Source organism: Gorilla gorilla, chromosome 5, assembly GCF_029281585.2.
Source record: "Gorilla gorilla gorilla isolate KB3781 chromosome 5, NHGRI_mGorGor1-v2.1_pri, whole genome shotgun sequence".
Classification (NCBI taxonomy): Eukaryota; Metazoa; Chordata; class Mammalia; order Primates; family Hominidae; genus Gorilla; species Gorilla gorilla.
This window is the reverse complement of record NC_073229.2, coordinates 174922467-174941546: the sequence shown is the minus strand read 5'-3', so window position 1 is coordinate 174941546 and position 19080 is coordinate 174922467. Positions and strand designations below refer to the sequence as shown.

At 43.1% G+C, this 19080-nt stretch overlaps 1 protein-coding gene across 4 annotated transcripts in view; it reads right to left on the bottom strand.

Moving 5' to 3' along the window:
- Positions 1-19080, bottom strand: part of PLEKHG1 (pleckstrin homology and RhoGEF domain containing G1) — a 243742-nt gene that overhangs the window by 71259 nt on the left and 153403 nt on the right. For all 4 annotated transcript variants that reach the window (XM_019030088.4, XM_031012454.2, XM_055390848.1 and 1 more), the window contains one exon: positions 2412-2512. In XM_019030088.4, the coding sequence (XP_018885633.2) occupies positions 2412-2512 (101 nt within the window). The remainder of the gene's footprint in view (positions 1-2411; positions 2513-19080) is intronic.

Sequence of the window (19080 nt, the reverse complement as noted above, 5' to 3'; positions counted from 1 at the left end):
GCTGGGATTACAGGTGTAAGCTACCATGCCCACCCTTATTCTTATTTTTCTTTAAATTAGGAGACACGTAAAGATTTAAACTCTAGTGATTAAGAGCCCCTCCTGGAGTAAGCCACAACTTCATGAACCAGAGAAGCAGGGCTCCACTCTGGCAGGAGGGCACGTGGCTGAATGCCTGGGGTTTGGAGTCAGAGAGGCTCAGATAATGCATATGAAATGAAAATGTATCTAAAGCTCTATGGCCTCTGGCATGGAGCAAGCACTCTATAAATATGCCTTACCATCAACTCACAGCCAAACCACAGAAGACCTAGGCCAGGGGCCTCCCAGGATCTAGCCCTCTTGCCTCTTTCTGGGTTACAGGACCATTAGTGGACTCTGGAAGGAGAAACTGTGCAGGGGCTCACAGGGTTTTATCATCAGCGATTGCACAATGAGGGCTGGCTTTCACACCAGCACATTACTAATGAACATGTAGACTCTGGATTCTCTAATTCAGTTTCTATGCCCTTTCTCTATTTTCTTTTTCTTTCATGTTATCTAGACTGTGTATCTCAACCACGGCTGCACATTCCAAACACCTGAGGACCTTTGAAAAATTCTGATGTTCTGGCCCCACCTCGACCAACGAGTCAGAATTTCTGAAGGTAGGATCCAGCTTCCCAGATGATTCCAGTGGGTAGCCCAGGTTGAGAAATACTGATGCAAAATACACAAACTGTTTTTCAAAGTCTGAGTCAAATGAAAAAAGTTCTGTTGTAACACTGACACTTCCTACATCCTAGGCTTTCAGAATTAAAGGATAAGCTATTTCAAGTCAAGGAACATTTCTCCCAGAGGTCAGGCTTGTGCTAGGTGTTGGGATTCAAGGATGGCAAAGGATATGTGAATCCTGCCCTCAAGGAGCTCACATTTACCAATTTTAGTAAGCCAAGATGGGTAGGACTGAGTTTGCATTTATAGCTGAGTCACAAAATGACAGGGCATTGCAGAATTTTATAATGGGATTTCACTATCGCAAAATCAAGAGCATCGTGGGCTTATATTTTGGTACTTCCTCTGTGCCGGCACTTTAGGTTTGTCAGTTCATGGGAGCTTCACTGTAACCATATGAGGGAGATTTTCCTATTATTTCCATTCCTTCCTTCAATACAAGTTTGGATGCCTCCTATGGGCCTGACACCATTTTAGACACATAGACAGTAACAAAACAGACTCCTGTCCTTGTGGAGCAAATGTTTTGTGAGTCAGGGTGGAGAGGAAAGGAACAACAGGCATAATATAAAAGTCGATCATATAGTATGTTAAAAATTGACGAGCGCCATGAGAAAAAGGAAAAGTGGAGGAGGTAAGGTATGTGTGGATACTCAGGGAGCCTCAGCGAGAAGAAGGATTTGAGTAAAGACTTTACATACAGGGGTTAGTTAATTTCATTCCATTTAAAGATTCACTCAGCACATACAGGGGGCTTTGCTGGGATGCAAACTCATGTATGTTGAACAGCAGCTTCTGTGCTGTTAACCAGTCTACGAACTTATCTTTTTCTTTTTTCTTTTTTTTTTTTTGAGATGGAGTCTTGCTCTGTCACCCTGGCTGGACAGATTGCAGTGGTGCAGTCTTGGCTCACTCAACTTCCACCTCCTGGGTTCGAGCAATTCTCCTGTCTCAGCCTCCTGGGTAGCTGGGGTTACAGGTGTGCACCACCATACCTGGCTAATTTTTGTATTTTTAGTAGAGATGGGGTTTCACCATATTGGCCAGGCTGGTCTCGAACTCCTAACCTCAAGTGATCTGTCCACCTCGGCCTACCAAAGTGCTGAGATTATAGGTGTGAGCCACCATGTCTGGCCCTAACTTTTCTTTCAAGAAGTATTAATATAATAACTTATTCATTCACTCTCTGTCTTGTTTACTATTTTAATTTTCTAGCCCAGTGTCTGCTACATACTTACATTTTTAATTAAACTGATTATTTAAAATTATCAATTCAATTGAATTAATATGTTATGACTTGAAGTATGTATTGCGTGTTTACTGTGTCCAGCCCACTCCCCAGGTAGAAGAAAATTTAGAGAAAATTCAGTGTAGCTGGGGATCCTGGAGACTAAGCAAGTACATATTCTTGGATGTCATGTTCATGTCATATTGTGGAAGAAAAGATGTCATTGCCCCACCAGGGCAAATAGGTTTCTTCTCTGAGCCAGGAGGATGGAGAGAGAGAGAATATGGAATACATGTGAGACTCATAAGGAAATAAGGATACTTCCAAGTAGAAAGCTTCTTGGCACAATAGCCCACAAAAATGTTTGAAGCTAAGTCAGGGGTTACAGGTAAAGTTTCTTAGGCTGCATTCATTTGAGAAATTTTCATAATGCTCCTATGTGAGAACGATCTTTTGAATATTAACTTACCTATTGAAGTGGTAGATATCCTGTATGTTTCCAAAAAGGGCTGATCTTTCTTCGGTCCCCAGGGGAAGTTTTGTTTGGTCCCTGATGCAGTCAAGGTAATCCTGTGAGATCAATGAGAAGGATGCCTTAAACACTCTTGTCCTTTCCAAGTCATCTTTAATTATGCCCAGTGCATCTTTCATATCTGTTTCAAGTAATTATTATACTAGTGTGCTCATTAACTCTGAGAGTACACAGTTGCTCTCTTATTACTGGCCCTAATACCCACCTATTTATAGAACGAAGAGTTTTAGCAAAGAGAAAGAGTGTGGTATACATTCTATCTACTCCCTAAATATATTAGAGCTTCCCCAGATGGGGCTACAATGACCAAAGTGCCGATAACGTCAGTTTTGGTATAACCACATCGTCTGCTGTTTCTTTGACTGATTTGTATGATAAAAACATACTCTAAAATTCATATAGTGAAAAACCAGAAATAAAAATTCTGAACTAACAGAATTTGTTTTAAACATAACCTTTAAGTCACAAAACTATCTGTTGTTAAAACTATAGAACCAAACTCTTTTTCAAATACCAACTTATTTTTTTAAGTGAAAAAAAAATAAGCATATAACTTACTATGCTGTGTTAATTAGCCACAGAAAACTCTCAATTGATTTTGTATGTTTTAACATAGAAACAGCTCCCAAACAGACCTGCTGTGGATTGAGACCCATAGTGGGTTAAACTGACATAGCTTAGAAGTTATTTGAACTGCTGAGAAAGAGGAAAGCTGCTTTCTGCCCCTTGTGTGCTAAAGAGTTCAGAACTGAGTGTTCCCCTTTCCCTAGCAAGACTTGAAAAAGGATTCTGTAGGAGGCAGGAAAACAATACAGAAAAAAGTGAAAACAGCTGAAATAACGTAAAACAAAAAATAAATACAGTCCTTGCCCTAGGCCGAACAACGAAGTGTGGCTCCCTCCCAAATGTAACATGGCGATCTGCAGCATTTAGAGGAAGTAACCCTGTGAAAAGCCAAGCAGACCATGAAAATCCCAGCACCGCAGCCACATTCCAATGTCCAACAGCAAACACTGTCGTGTTTAGATGCAGCTAGAGAAAGGAGAAGCTGAAATGTAAGATCCATTAGATAATTGTTTCTTACACCTTTTATGAATCCACCTTCATTCTCTCACGTTCTTTAGGTTCCTCCAATGCAAAATAGGCAAGGCTTTCATCATTAACTTTCTCAAGTGGCACATTTCACAGTTTGCATCAAATTAGGTTTCGTTCTAGTGCTTTCATACTAAAATCATTGTCATGCATAAACCAATGTACATAAACCTTTTTTCAAAACAAGCTTTGTGGTAACAACTTTTCTTCTTAAGAAAGTAGTCACCTCGGTAAGAAACTAGATTCAAAAGATTTAAAAGTAGTTGGCATTAAAATCTCCAAATAGCTTGGCCTATTCTCCTTACTGTTATAAATGGAACAATCATAAGAGCTTGAGTACCTGCATAGGACAGACAGGCCCAAAAAAGGCCCAAAAAAAGAAAAACAAATGGAGGCCAGAAGTGAAAGAATGGTACATTTTGAACAACACATAAAACCTACACTCCCTCAAAATAAAGAAATATATTCATTGATATTTCTGTTAAATTACACATGGTCCAAAAGGATGGACTAATACTCAACGTGCAGTGAATGTCTGTATTTAATGGCAGCTTAAGACTTTGCTGGACATTTTGGAGGGCATATTGTACACAAAATTAAGAAGGTAAAACAGAAGGATGTGGATGGGCATGAGCCACACCAGCATGGCAGGATGAGGGGCGGGGTGGGGGTGGAGGGTGCAAGCCACATTCACCTGGCTGAATTTAGAGGCTCTGCAGTGGGGCTTAAAGAGAGAATGAACAATCCTTTCTCTCACTTCAAGTGCGAAGCTTGCTCATTTGCAGAAACCTGATACTAAATTCTTCATGTGAGAGAAAGATTGAGTTAAGGGGCTTAAAGAATTTCATCTGGGGTTACAGACAAAGAACCATGGCCTGCATCCAACAACTGATGGCCCATCGCCAGCTCAAAGAGTTTCAAAAACCTCAGAGTCCATGGCAGAGAAACTAAATTTTAAAAGTTGCTTGTTTTCAGAAATTATTGAGAAAACAGATTGTGAGGAGTCCACATTTTTGTAGACCACTCTAGAAAACAGACCAAAGTTGTATGGTCATAACTTGTTCCCCGCCACTGATCATAAGTACATCTTTTAAATTTAATACTTTAACCCTAGACTAGTTCCTGAAAACTAAGGCAGCATGCCCTGCATTCACAGCTGTAATCATCTGTAGCCAAAATGAGTGGTTTGAAGCTCAGTGATAATAACAGTTCATTCTGCGCCCGAAATGACAGAGTAAGGACACCAACGAAATTTATTAGAGCCTGTCATGCTGCTTATTAATTTTATTGGCTTGATGTCAGCACCTATGGTTACCCTACTGTTAACAACTATGAAGGATCAATTTAAAACTTGCACTGAAAACAATTATTCTCCAAGAGGATCAAAGAATTTACCCTAGTTTGGTGAGGGAAGGAGCAGAGAGTACACACAAAAAAGTGCTTTTCACCATTTGAATGATTTTCTGTGATTTAAAATTTCTCCTATTTATTTTCTAATCAGTTTATGTCCTTAAGATCTCTACCATTATAAGATTTGCACACGAGCAGCCTCCTCTTATTAACTTTTTCATTCCTTGTAATATGTGTTATTGAAAATATCCAAGTAGACATCCAAGTAGATCTGACTTGGTCCTATTCAAAGTATGGGAAGTGGGCAGGAGCCAATTTGCAAACTGTTTGCTGCTGATCTACAAGGAGATAAGTACAGACATCAAGTAAGCATGCAGAAACTAGTTTACGGAATGATTTAATATCAATCTAATAATAAATTTGTGCTTGTACTTTGTACATCTTCTTCTTCTTCTATCTTTTCTAGTATTCTTTTTTAAATTGTATTTTACAAAAGAATCGGTGTGTGATAGATGGAAAGAAAACACACACACTTGCCCCTCACCATGGATAGTTTGAGAAGCTCTGATCTACATAACCATCCAGCAGGGACATGCTATAGAAAGAAGAACTGAGACAGAAGGCAAATTCAGCGCCCTTCGGAGGTTACCTTATTTCTATGAGATGCCCAGAAATAGGTTAGTTAATAGCTCCTGCACTTCCCTTCTTCTGATATCACATTAAAATTTTTTTTTTTTTTTTTTGAGACAGAGTCTCGCTCTGTCACCCAAGCTGGAGTGCAGTGGCACAATCTCGGCTCACTACGACCTCCACCTCCCAAGTTCAAGCGATTCTCCTGACTCAGCCCCCTCGAGTAGCTGAGATTGCAGGCACGTGCCATCATGCCCGGGTAATTTTTGTATTTTTAGCAGAGACGGGGTTTCACCATGTTGGCTAGGCTGGTCTCAAACTCCTGACCTCAGGTGATCCACCTGCCTTGGCCTCCCAAAATGCTGGGATTACGGATGTAAGCCACTGCACCTGGCCCTGAGAAATAATCTTTTTTCATTTCTCCAATCTCTCTACCCTTTCTAGAAAGTAGTCTGTTTATCCAAAAATTTGCCTTTCAAATTTCATGTATTACATTGGGATGCCTCTGAAACTAGAATAACTTACATGTGTATAGTAATTTACAGTTTAAAAGCACATTAACATTCATTTATACAAGCCTTCCTCCCATCTTTTTATTTTGAGGATGTAATAATGTGTGCCAAGTGCTGTTTTACAGGATAAGAATTAAAAAAAAAATGAATAAAACATGATCCCTTCCCCCAGCAAGCTCCCTGTATAGTTGAAGAGCCAAGTGTAAACAAATAAATAGAATAGTGTTTTGGCAGCAAGACTGATAGAGATTCAGTTCACAAGAGAGGGCAGGAAAGGCGGAAGTGGTCCGTTCCAGGGAGGGGAGAGGCTTCACAGGGAAGGTGAGGGTGGAGCTGAAACTTGAAGGATGGAGTTTCAACACAGCGAAAGGAGGAAGAAGACAACATCTAGGAGGCCAGAAATGGGTAAACAAAGGCACAGGGTAACAAAAAGGACACTAAAAGGAGTTGAAAAGGGCTAGATTTCAGGCCAGCCAGATGTCAGGGTTGAGACCAGCTGGACAGAGCAGGGCGTGCGCCTAAACACACAGACCCTTGAGGGTGGGGCTGCACTGCTAGATGAGGCTAAATGGGGGCCGGGACAGGTCATGCAGAATCTTCCACGCTACATAGCTGGTGGTAACCACTGAAGCATGTGGTGAGATTAAAGATGGTTCCATCATCAATAAAGAAAACAGGGCCGGGTGCAGTGGCTCATGCCTGTAATCCCAACACTTTGGGAGGCAAATGCAGGTGGATCATCTGGGGTCAGGAGTTCAAGACCAGCCTGGGCAACGTGGTGAAACCCCATCTCTACTAAAAATACAAAATTTAGTGGGGCATGGTGGCAGGCACCTGTAATCTCAGCTACTCGGGAGGCTGAGGCAGGAGAATCGCTTGAACCCGGGAGGCAAAGGTTGCAATGAGCTAAGAATGCACCACTGCACTCCAGCCTGGGCAACAAGAGCTAAACTCTGTCTAAAAAAAAAAAAAAAAAAAAAAAAAAAAAAAAGACAGACAAAGAAAATAGGAGAGAAGCTATAAAGCTGCTGGGGAGGCTGGTTAGGTGATGCATGCAGCAGACAGGTATGTGCAGACCAACTCCTAACCCTAAGTCAGGTGGAGAGGAGAGGTAGTTAATGGGACGTGGAGAATAATAGAAAGCATGGAGTCCAGGGTGACAGCATGGTTGAAGTGACTGATCAGCCATGTGGGCTTTCAGTGGAAGGAAGTCTGGGGCTCCTCTCTCTTCGTCACTTCCCACCCTAAGGAGGAAGCTGCTGTTTCACCAGCTCCCAGGAAGGATGCTTTCTCATCCACTGTGGCATGAGTGAGTTAAAGTCAATGAGTACATGGGGACCCATCTGTCTCCTCTTCCTTTTGGCTGTAGCATGGAGACAGCTGGGCTGCTCCCTCTGCAGAGAAGGACCCATTGGCTTCTCTCCTCTGATTTTCCTTCCTAGGTGGCTGGTGAGGTAAAACCAAGCCAGGGCCAGCTCTAGCAGGCCCCATCTGCAGAGGCCTGGGCAGGGCTGTTCTGAGGTTTGGTACCCCCTGGACTGGACTTCTTCAAGCCAAGATGAAAGGTTGAAAGGCATCTCTGGGGGTTTGTGGTGAAAGGAGACAGGCCTACTTTTGGCCTAGTTAATCCAGATCGTAGATTTCCATGTGCTCAGGCTGGCTCATTTTGTTCTTGCTAGGGCCCAAACTCTAAGAAAAAACATGGGTTTGATTTCCCAGCCATTGTCCTTTGCACAAAGAGTGCCCTTACAGAACATTGTGACTGATAAGATATTGGTTAAGGCCCGGGCACGGTGGCTCACACCTGTAATCCCCACACTTTGGGAGGCTGAGGCAGGTGGATCACCTGAAGTCAGGAGTTCCAGAACAGCCTGGCCCAGCATGGTGAAACTCCATCTCTACTAAAAATACAAAAATATTAGCCAAGTGTGGTGGTGGGCAGCTGTAATCCCAGCTACTTGGGAGGCTGAGGCAGGGGAATTGCTTGAACCTGGGATGCGGAGGTTGCAGTGAGTTGAGATTGTGCCATTGCACTCCAGCCTGGGCAACAAGAACAAAACTCCGTCTCAAAAAAAAAAAAAAAAAAAAAAAAAAAAAAAAAAAAAAAGAAGCTTTATCCCTCCTGTTGGTGCTCAAAGGAGAATGAGGGAGAACAACATGTAAAAGAAGTTCAGAGTTTGACCATTTAAGTGCTACAAGAATTATTTACAAAGTACTGTGAGAGTACAGAAGAACACACTGCAAATGAAAGAAGCCCTTTATGTTTCTTCCAAATAAGCCACTGAACAGGGTATGATAAAATGTCCTGCTATAGCCTATAGATAAAAGTATCAGAAGTCCAATCTTAAGTGAATCTCTTTTCTCTTCTTTCTCTGTGAACACCTAGGGAGGAGGAAGTTACAGCCAAAGAAACGGGATCTGGGGAATGGTGGTCTCCGGCCACTGCATTAGGCTAGATACAAAAGCTCTTACTATGGAGATAGAGTTTTCCCTGGGTCCATACAGTCTAGACCCCACACCACAGAGAAATGTACTGAAAATCCAATGTAGAAGGAATGGGACACAATCTTTCTGGCAATAGCTTTGGGCAGGGGGAAGGAAGGAGAAGAAAGGGAAGAAAGAAAAAGAGAGGGTTGGGCCGGGCACAGTGGCTCATGCCTGTAATCCCAGTACTTTCCAAGGCCGAGGCAGGCAGGTTATCAGAGGTCAGCAGCTCAAGACCAGCCTGGCCAACACGGCGAAACCCTGTCTCTACTAAAAATACAAAAAAAAAATTAGCCGGGCTTGGTGGTGGGCACCTGTAATCCCAGCTACTTGGGAGGCTGAGGCAGGAGAATCGCTTGAACCCGGGAGGCAGAGGTTGAAGTGAGCTGAGATTGCACCACTGCACTCCAGCCTGGGCAACAGAGTGAGACTCAAAAAAAAAAAAAAAAGAAAAAAAAGAAAAAGAGAGAAAGAAAGGGGAAGACAAAGGGGGAAGAAAGATATGACAGAGGCTGATCTTACTGGTAATGTGATGTGTGGAACTCTGTTAATGGCTCTGAGATGCCTGAGTAAAAGAATAAAATATCAGGTGGTTTCAGCCTCATTTACCAACTATAATACTTGCAGTACATAAACCATTGGTAAAAAATGTCAGGAATGGCCTTCTTGTTAAGCTGTGACAGATGATACATGTGCCTGTTCAGTCCCCTCTATTGTTTTGCTACTTCCTCCTGAAAGGGGGAGAGCTGGGAGCTTTCTCATAGTGAGGAGATGGGCCAGCCGGGCCTAGGAAGGGGCAGGAGGTGGCAGCTCTTCCCAGAAAAAGAAACTTGGAACAGGAATTCTGTTAAAAATAGAAATGATGAGTAGAAAGAGAAATACATCTTTGCTTGAAGACAATTAGGAATATTTGTTTGGTTTTCCCTTAAAGACTTTAAGCAAAAACACATCTATGAACAAGAAATTAAGAAATAGAATTAGTATTAATATGTTAAAGTTCTTAAAGCAACAGGACGCCCATCTTTTCCTACACTTCTGACAATCATTACCGAAATCAATTGTCTTAGGCCAGGTGTGGTGGCTCACCCCTGCATCCCAGCACTTTGGGAGGCCGAGACAGGTGGATCACCTGAGGTCAGGAGTTCGAGACCAGCCTGAAACCCCGTCTCTACAAAAATACAAAAATTAGCTGGGTGTGGTGGCACAGGCCTGTAATATCAGCTACTCGGGAGGCTGAGGCAGGACAATCGCTTGAACCTGGGAGGTGGAGGCTGTAGTGAGCCGAGATCACACCACTGCACTCCAGCCTGGGTGGATCACAAGGTCAAGTAATCGAGACCATCCTGGCTGACACGGTGAAACCTCATCTCTACTAAACATACAAAAATGTGCTGGGCATGGTGGCACATCCCCGTAGTCCCAGCTACTTGGGAGGCCGAGGCAGGAGAATCCCTTGAACCCAGGAGGTGGAGGTTGCAGTGAGCCATGATTGTGCCACTGCACTCCAGCCTGGGCAACAGAGTGAGACTTTGTCTCAACAAAAAAAAAAAAAAAAAGAAAAAAAGAAAGAAATCAATTGTCTTCATTTACTTCACAGTGATGTCATTTATTGACTTCATGTGGATGTGTATAAATGTACTGAAACCTAAAAAAGTTATAATAATGGAAAAGCAGTTTGGTATAAACATAACACTAAAATCAGTTCCTTATATTACCTTTCGGTATAACAATTAGAAAAGTCCTTATAAGAGGCCTTTTTACAATAATAACGTAGCAGAAAAACTTAATTTTGTTGCCTTGTTAAATATTTATTTTCGAAATTGCACAGTTTCCAAATTACATTGACAACGTTCTCATATGCCAAAGTGCTTCTAAAACTGACAGAGGTAGACAGTTGGCCATGATGAAGTCCTGTTGCATACTGAAATATCTTTCCAGACCTATTTGCAACCTCCCATTACTGTTTTTTCTATAGTGTAAATCCTATCATTATTTCTAGCTACCAAAAAAAAAAAAAAAAAGGCAAAGCATTTCTGAAATAATCTATGTGCTGTTGAATGCATGTAAATACAAAGTCTTTGAAGACTTTGTATTTTAAAGTCTTCAAAATGGGCCACCACCATGTTTACCAGAATCCCCTGGAGTAAAGCCCAGTATGAGGCTGCAGTGGGCACTCACTAGACAGAAATTTGAAGCAAGTTTATTAACCACTCTTTTGAGAATGATCCCTCCAGTTGACTTCCTTTCCTACAACTTTGTCTTCCTTGTCATCAGGTTAACTTTACACAGCTTTTTATTTCTTTTTTAAACTACCTTTTTACTCTCCAGGTCCCAGGCCAGGTAAGGAAGCAGACAGACACAATTAAACGTGGCTATAATCCTTAAAGTGGAAAATGGGAATGGCTGGTGAGGTGGTGGAGGGATGCAATGTCTTGGCAACACTTGAAGCATCTGAAAATAAGAAACTGATTCATCTTCATTATAATCAGAGGACTACTGGTGTAATTTGAAACACGGTGATTAAGGAAAATTAAGTAAAGCCCAAAGGGTTTTTAATATGGGGGAAAAAATCAGTAAAATAAATGTACATTATTACATAATCTGAATTTTAACTCCTCACTGCTATTTATCATCATTATTGGTTTTTCTTTTTTCTTTATTTTTGTTTAGAGACTGGCTCTGTCATCCAGGTGAGAACGCAGTGGCATGATCACAGCTCACTGCAACCTGGAAATCCTGCCTTAAGCAATCTCCCGTCTCAGCCTTCCCAGTAGCTGGGGTTATAGGCTCACACCACCACACTGGGCTAACTTTTCTATTTTTTTGTAAAGATACGGTCTCACTATGTTGCCCAGGAGACTCCTGACCTCAAGTGATCCTCCCACCTCAGCCTCCCAAAGTGTTGGGATTATAGGCATAAGCTACCGCACCCGGCAATCATCATTGTTGTTATTTTAAAGTTTATTGCTAAGCACTGAGCTGTCTGCTTTATATGCATTCTCTCATTTCATCTTCACCGCAACCCTAGGAGATGGGTCCCACTCATCCCATTTTCCCGGAAGCTGAGAAAGGCTCCATCACTCCCCTGAGGTCACACAGAGAGTAAATGCCTCAAGCCATGCTCAAACCAGGATCTGCTGACAATAGCCTGGGCACTGAAACCCTACAGGGTCACTTCAAAGGTTTTATACCTTAACACAGTATATTTAAACAGGAGGAGGGGTTTGCTGATGATTAATTTTGAGAGTTAAAGGTAATTTTTATCAGGTGTCAGGTAGGAGCCAAAAACAGCCACCCTGATTGACTAGGCACCTCCCACCTGCCAAGATCATCACAGGCTATATCTGAATTAGGATCAGTCCCATTCACACGCGGTACCCACTGCCTTCACGTTTTCATATGTATACATCCCATGGCATGTTTTCCTTCAGCCAAGCACACCAGCTTTCAACCATCTGCCACGTTCAAGACTGGCTCACGAGTTCTCGTCCTTCCTTCTCACTAATGCATGCCTTTACACTCCTTTAAGACATCCCATTTCTTGCCAGCCACCCCACGGTGGGCCACTTGATCCCTCTTTATGGACAAGTCTCTATATACCTTGTCCCACAGAAACACACTCCTTCCCCAAACCAGTCACAGGGAGTCAGGGCAGACGCATTCGATCAGCTCTCTGAGCACCATGCTACTTTCAAGTAATATGAAATCATGACATGATGGGGAGCCTGGAAAGCAGGGTGTTTTAGCTCTAGAGAATTAGGAATCATTCTGAAATGAAGACAAATCAGAAATGAAGAGAAAGATGGAAGCTCTGAAGAGAGCCTTCAAAGGAAAATGCTCACGTACTGAAATGGAAACATACAAAGAGGTTCAGGAGCTGTGTAGAAGAGCATCCATATCACAGACAACATATGAAAAAAAGCTCAACACCACTGATCATTAGAGAAATGCAAATAAAAACCACAATAAGATACCATCTCATGCTTAGTCAGAATGACGATTGTTAAAAAGTCAAGAAATGGCCAGGTGTGGTGGCTCATGCCTGTAATCCCAGCACTTTGGGAGGCCAAGGCAGGCAGATCACCTGAGGTCAGGAGTTTGAGACCAGGCTGACCAACATGGTGAAACCCCATCTCTACGAAAAATACAAGATTAGCCAGGCGTGGTGGTGTGTGCCTGTAATTCCAGCTACTCGGGAGACTGAGGCAGGAGAATCACTTGAACCTGGAGGCAGACGTTGCAGTGAGCCGAGATCGTGCTCCAACCTGGGCAACAAGAGTAAAACTCTGTCTCAAAAAACAAAAAAAGTCAAGAAACAGATGCTAGCAAGGTTGCAGAGAAAAAGGAACACTTTTCCACTGTTGGTGGGATAAATTAGTTTAACCATTGTAGTGATTCCTCAAAGATCTAGAGGCAGAAATAGCATTTGACCCAGCAATCCCATTACTGGCTATATACCCAAAGGAATATAAACCATTCTATTATAAAGATACATGTGCGCGTATGTTCAATGCAGCACTATTCACAATAGCAAAGACATAGAATCAACCCAAATGCCCATCAATGATAGACTGGATAAAGAAAATGTGGTACATATACACCATGGAACACTATACAGCCATAAAAAGGAATGAAATCATGGATGGAGCCGGAAGCCGTTATCCTCAGCAACCTAACTCAGGAACAGAAAACCCAACAGCAAATGTTCTCACTTATAAGTGGGAGCTGAACAACACATGGACACAGGGAGGGGAACAACACACACTGGGGCCTGTTGGGAGGGGGTGAGGGAAGGGAGAGCATCAGGAAGAATAGCTAATGAATATTGGGCTTAATACCTGGGTGATGGGTTGATCTGCGCAGCAAACCACCATGGGACGTGTTTACCTACGTAATAAAACTGCACATCCCGCACATGTACCCCGGAACTTAAATGTTGAAGAAGAAGAAGAAAAAAAGAATCCCTATCACTATGGCTAGGTGATTGTGGCAGATGTTCTAACACTTCACACAGGAGTGTGTGTAAGGAAGAAGCTTCTTAGAGTAACTTCTGACACACACACACACACATACACATACTTGTGTGCACCACAGACAATCTGGGTTTTTATCAGGGCTGTTCTCACTTCATCCATGAGCTCTGCATGCCATTTTAATACACTGATGGCTTAAAAGCCTTCACCAAACATCAAAATGGCAATTGATTATTGCAGGAAAACATTTCCTGTTCAGAAATCAAGTAACAACCCACACTTCACCTGAGGACTCTCAATTCTAGTGAACAAGAAATTTTGAAATAAGGACACCATATAATGGCCCATTAAAACAGGTACAGCAGGCGGGGTGCGGTGGCTCACGCCTGTAATCCCAGCACTTTGGGAGGCCAAGGCGGGCAGATACCTGAGGTCAGAGTTCGAGACCAGCCTGACCAACATGGTAAAACCCCGTCTCTCCTAAAAATAGAAAAACAAAATTGCTGGGCGTGGTGGTGGGTGCCTGTAATCCCAGCTACTCAGAAGGCTGAGACATGAGAATCGCTTGAACCTGGAAGGCAGAGGTTACAGTGAGCCACTGCACTCCAGCTTGGGTGACAGATCGAGACTCCATCTTAAAACAAATAAACAAAAACAGGTACAGCTTTTCCACATACACATGATCAATTATCATATACTTTACTTAAACATGTGTTGGACAATAATTACCTATATGACTTATTTAATAAGTTGGAACACTTGCCCATCTAATTTTACTGAGACAGGAACAGTAGTATAGATTATCTCACAGCAACTGGTCTGCATACAGTACGTACTCAAATAGTGTTCATTTGGTGGATAACAAGGCCTTAAAGACAAAAGCCTTGACTTATTTGTGCTAAATGACTTGAAACTGTAACCCTCAATCAAAATCAAATTTCAGCCAGCCAAAAAAGGCAGGGGTTACCTGGACAATATTAACTGAAAAAGGCTGGAAGTCATTAGCTCAACTTCTCATCTCCTGAGTCACGTAGATTGGTAATGCCCCTCAAAATCAAGCTATTCTACTTGAAAGTCGCAATGCAATGCAGTTGTATATATTAAAATAAAGAATCTACACAAGGACCGACCTCTTTATGGGCGGTTTGTCAAGGCAGATGAATGTGATTACACTCTGGCGGCATTAGGTAATCTGCTGCTAAATATGGAAACCTATGGCTAAGTTATTCCGTTCATTGTACCAAAAACAATGAGGAGCCCTTAGGATATATCTGATTGTCTCGCTGACTATATTGCTGTTGATCTCATCACAGAAGAATCTTAACCAAACGTTATGTATTGATACAGAAACAGTCACAGGCTTGAGGATCTGCAGGGGAGCAGGCAGAGGCACCGTGCAGATGGAGCTGGAGGGGTCTGCAATGTGCGTGGGCCAAAGTGATGGGATGTTCCCCAGAAACTTGACTTTCTCAAAGAGCATGGGGCCAGGGGGTAAACACGAAGATGTCCTTCTGTCATACTGTCCAGGAGGCCTGGTCCTAATTCATGCCCCACAGGGTGAAAAAGGTGATGTGGGGAAAATTTTCTTCCCTCTTTAACCTAAGAGAGTGGACTCTTACGGACGAGGTTTTCCATAAGTGATTTTTCAAGAGATATGAATTTCCACAGCAGCAATTTTATAATCTGAACAGAAGTGCCCTCTGCTTTTTCTTGTAGTAAATGCAGCTTCTATCTACCACAAGATGGAAAAAAATAAATTTTTTTAAATTAAAAATTAAATCTTTAATAAAAACATTAAATTTACTGTCCTGGGAAAGTAAATTTGCTTTCCCAGGACGGATTTATCTGAGGACAGGGTAAGGCACTGCCGGATGCAACATGAAGGCCTCCTCAGCTGCAGGGCTGGCTCCCGATGTAGCGAGGTGGGAAACACATCGGCCTCAAGGTCAGGCAGTCTGGGTCTAGGACTCAGGCCCTGGGCGAGTTACCTCCTTGCTGAGGCTCCGTAGCTTCAGCGTTAAGCAGAAAGAATACAACCACCAGTGTCTCCTCATCATTCCAGGGGTTAAACTGCACACATGGTCCATTCAAGGCAGCTCAGCACACATGTGCAGGTGTTGGTGCCTGCTGTCTGCCCATCTAGGTCCCAGGTTCCTTCCCAGAGCAGCAAGGTAGGTCAGATTGGAGCCTTTTTGGGTTCAAAAGTAAATGAACTCTATATGCTGATAAATCATAATAAAGAATTATCCCCCCACCATTCTCTGCCACTGGCAATAACAGTGCCGTAGGAAGGCTAATTTACTTAAGCAGCTTATTACTAACCATCAACGTTGGCAGAGAGTCTGAAGATTATTGTCAGGGGAGACATGTGCATAAAAAGTCCTGGATGCCGGCCAGGCGCGGTGGCTCATGCCTATAGTCCTAGCACTTTGGGAGGCCTAGGCGGAAGGATTGTTTGAGGCCAGGAGTTCAAAGCCAGTCTGGGCAACAAAGTGAGACCTGTCTCCACAAAAAAATTAAAAAATTAGCCAGGCATGGTGCCATGTATCTGTAGTCCCAGCTACTTGGGAAACTAGGGCGGGAGGGTTGCTTGAGCCCAGGAGATCAAGGCTGCAGTGAGGTATGATCACGCCACAGCACTACAGCCTGGGTAACAGAGCGAGATCCTATCTCAAAAAAACAAAAAGTCCTGATGCCGGCCAGGCACAGTGGCTCATGCCTGTAATCTCAGCACTTTGGGAGGCCAAGGCAGGTGGATCACCTGAGGTCGGGAGTTTGAGACTAGCCCGACCAATACAGAGAAATCCTGTCTCTACTAATAATACAAAAAATTAGCCGGGTGTGGTGGTGCATGCCTGTAATCCCAGCTACATTGGAGGCTGAGGCAGGAGAACTGCTTGAACCCTGGAGGCAGAGGTTGCGGTGAGCCAAGATTGTGCCATTGCCCTCCAGCCTGGGCAACGACAGTGAAACTCGATCTCAAAAAAAAAAAAAAGAAAAAAGAAAAAGAAAAAAAAAATAAAGTCCTAATGCCATCTAAAAGTTTCCAAGACCCTTGCCCTCTTGCTATGACCACCCAAACAACAAATCCCGCCTCTCCTCTCCCACCTATGTCTTTTTTGAAACTGACTTGTCCTCTCTCTCATCGCTGCCTTGACCTTGTTCTCATCTCTCACCTGGACTACTGCAAGGACATCCTAACCCAGCTCTCTACTGTGGGTCTGATTCCCCACAACTTTTCAAACCTATCTAGCATGATTTTCTAAAACGCAAATTTGATGTCACGCCTCCTGGGTAAAATCCTTCAAGGACTCTTAAATCCCTCCTGACCTTCCTGGGCTCATCTTTGACCACTTTCTTGCTCCCCCTCAACTCCCTCACCTCTACCCACACAGGCACTCACTCACTGCTCTTTCAGGAATGTCCCTGTTCCCTGCCCTCTCATGTCGTTCTATTATTGTCTATTCTTTTCTCACTGCCAATATTGGCTGTCCTGCTCATCACCACCTGGCTCATTCATCCTTCAAGATTCTTCCCAGGAATCCTCCTCTGACCCTTCCTGTCCCCTGTCTGGGTCAGGTACTCTAAGTCTTTAAGCATAGGGTCATCATCATGTAGTGCTATAAAAATATCTTTGTCATTCCTTCTCTCCCTGAAACTGGTATCAACAGTTAGTAGGCACTGTGCTTTAGCGTTCCCAGCACCTAATGAGTGTAGACTCCGCAACCTCATGGAGTGAATTCCCAGAAGCGAGCTATGTGCAGAGCACGGGAAGGCAAGGGTTAACGGTGCCCCCGCTGCTGCTGCTCCCTCTCTAGCTAAGAGGCAGGGCTGTACAGAATCTTAACCCAGCCCAACATTCCTCCCTTGCTCCCAGCCTTTGTCGTAGGGGCAGCATTTTTTTACAACACCACCTCTTGAAGATGACAAAGGTCCCTAAACTATGCATTTCGTTTTTAACTCTCTTCCCACCCACCTCACTCCCGCTTTGCACAAGAAACGCTTCTCTAATCAAAAGTAGATTAACTCTCACCCTTTTCTCTCTGTGCATTTGAATTTGGAACAGCATTTACGAGGCCATAAACAGACCCTCGGGTTGAGTAATTTATCCGCTGCTTTATGGAAAATCAGACAAAAGCAGCAGTCTTTTCAGCAGTTGTGTATTTATGGTCAGCAGCTGCTGGGCGGCCAGCTCGGCAGGTCCCCTCCTTACGAGGCACCCACTTCGGGCTTTCTGAAAGGTTAAGTGCATCACCGTAAGCCCCATTATGAAACTGAAGGGACACTTGTAACATTTCTTGTGGATCCAAAGAGATAAAGGCTTTTTTCAAAAGAAAATATTTTAAAGTATAAAGGGATGGCTCCCCCTGCCTCCCCCAACACACACACACCCACCCCACAATGTCCTTCAGGGGTGATTCTGCCCCAGCGAGATCCTGCCATTTGAAACAGCAGACTCTCTCCATTTTTAAAGTGGTCTACTTTATGGGGGTGGGGGTGAGGGGTGTTGGTCATTAGGAATTAATTTATATTAGTTTAACAAAACAAAGAATCTTTCATAAAAATTTTATTTTTTTGAGACAGGCTCTGGCTCTGTTGCCCAGGCTAAAGTGCAGTGACATAATCACAGCTCACTGCAGCCTCCACCTCCCGGGCTCAAGCCATCCTCCCACCTCAGCCTTCCAAGTAGCTGGGACTACAGGAAGGCACCATCATGCCTGGCTAATTTTTGTATTTTTTTGTAGAGACAGGGTTTCGCCATGTTGCCGAGGCTGGCTTTTAACTCCTGAGCTCAAATGATCTGCCTGCCTCGGCCTCCCAAAGTGCTGGGATTACAGGCATGAGCCACTGTGCCACGACTAAAATAAAGAATCTTAACACTCAGTTTTGCTTTGGGTTGGACGGAGGCTGGCAATTTCTCACCATGTCTGCATTATTTTCATAAAACCTCCTCCCCTTACAGAGTAAGGAGGATTCTTTGTTTTTATAAAGTGTCATCTTACCTTGGTTAAGGGATCAGTTATTGTACAGGAATCTTTCCTAAGTATTAAAAGGTAATTCTAATTAGTTAAATCCTGATGCAGGTTGCAACATGAATGAACCTTGGAAACATGCTAAGTGAAATGAGCCAGCTGCAAAAGGACAAATCCTGTAAGGTTTCACTTACATGAGGGATCCAGAGTGGGCAAATTCAGAGAGACAGAAAGTAGACTGGAGGTTGCCAGGAGCTGGGGAGAGGGGAATGCGGAGTCAGTGTTTAACAGGTACAGAGTTTCTGTGTTGGGATGATGAAAAAGTTCTGGAAATGGACAGTGGTCATAGTTGGGCAACATTGTGTATATACTTAATGCCACTGAATTATATACGTAAAAATGGTTAAAATAAGTTTTAAGTTATGTATGTCTTCCCACAATGAAAAACCTTTACAAAGTTGATTATAATTAAAAACTTACTTTTTTATGAAGGCCAGCCAACAGACAATATATTTTATTTTATTTTTTTTTGAGACAGAGTCTCACTCTGTCACCCAGGCTAGGGTGCATTGGTGTGATCTCGGCTCACTGC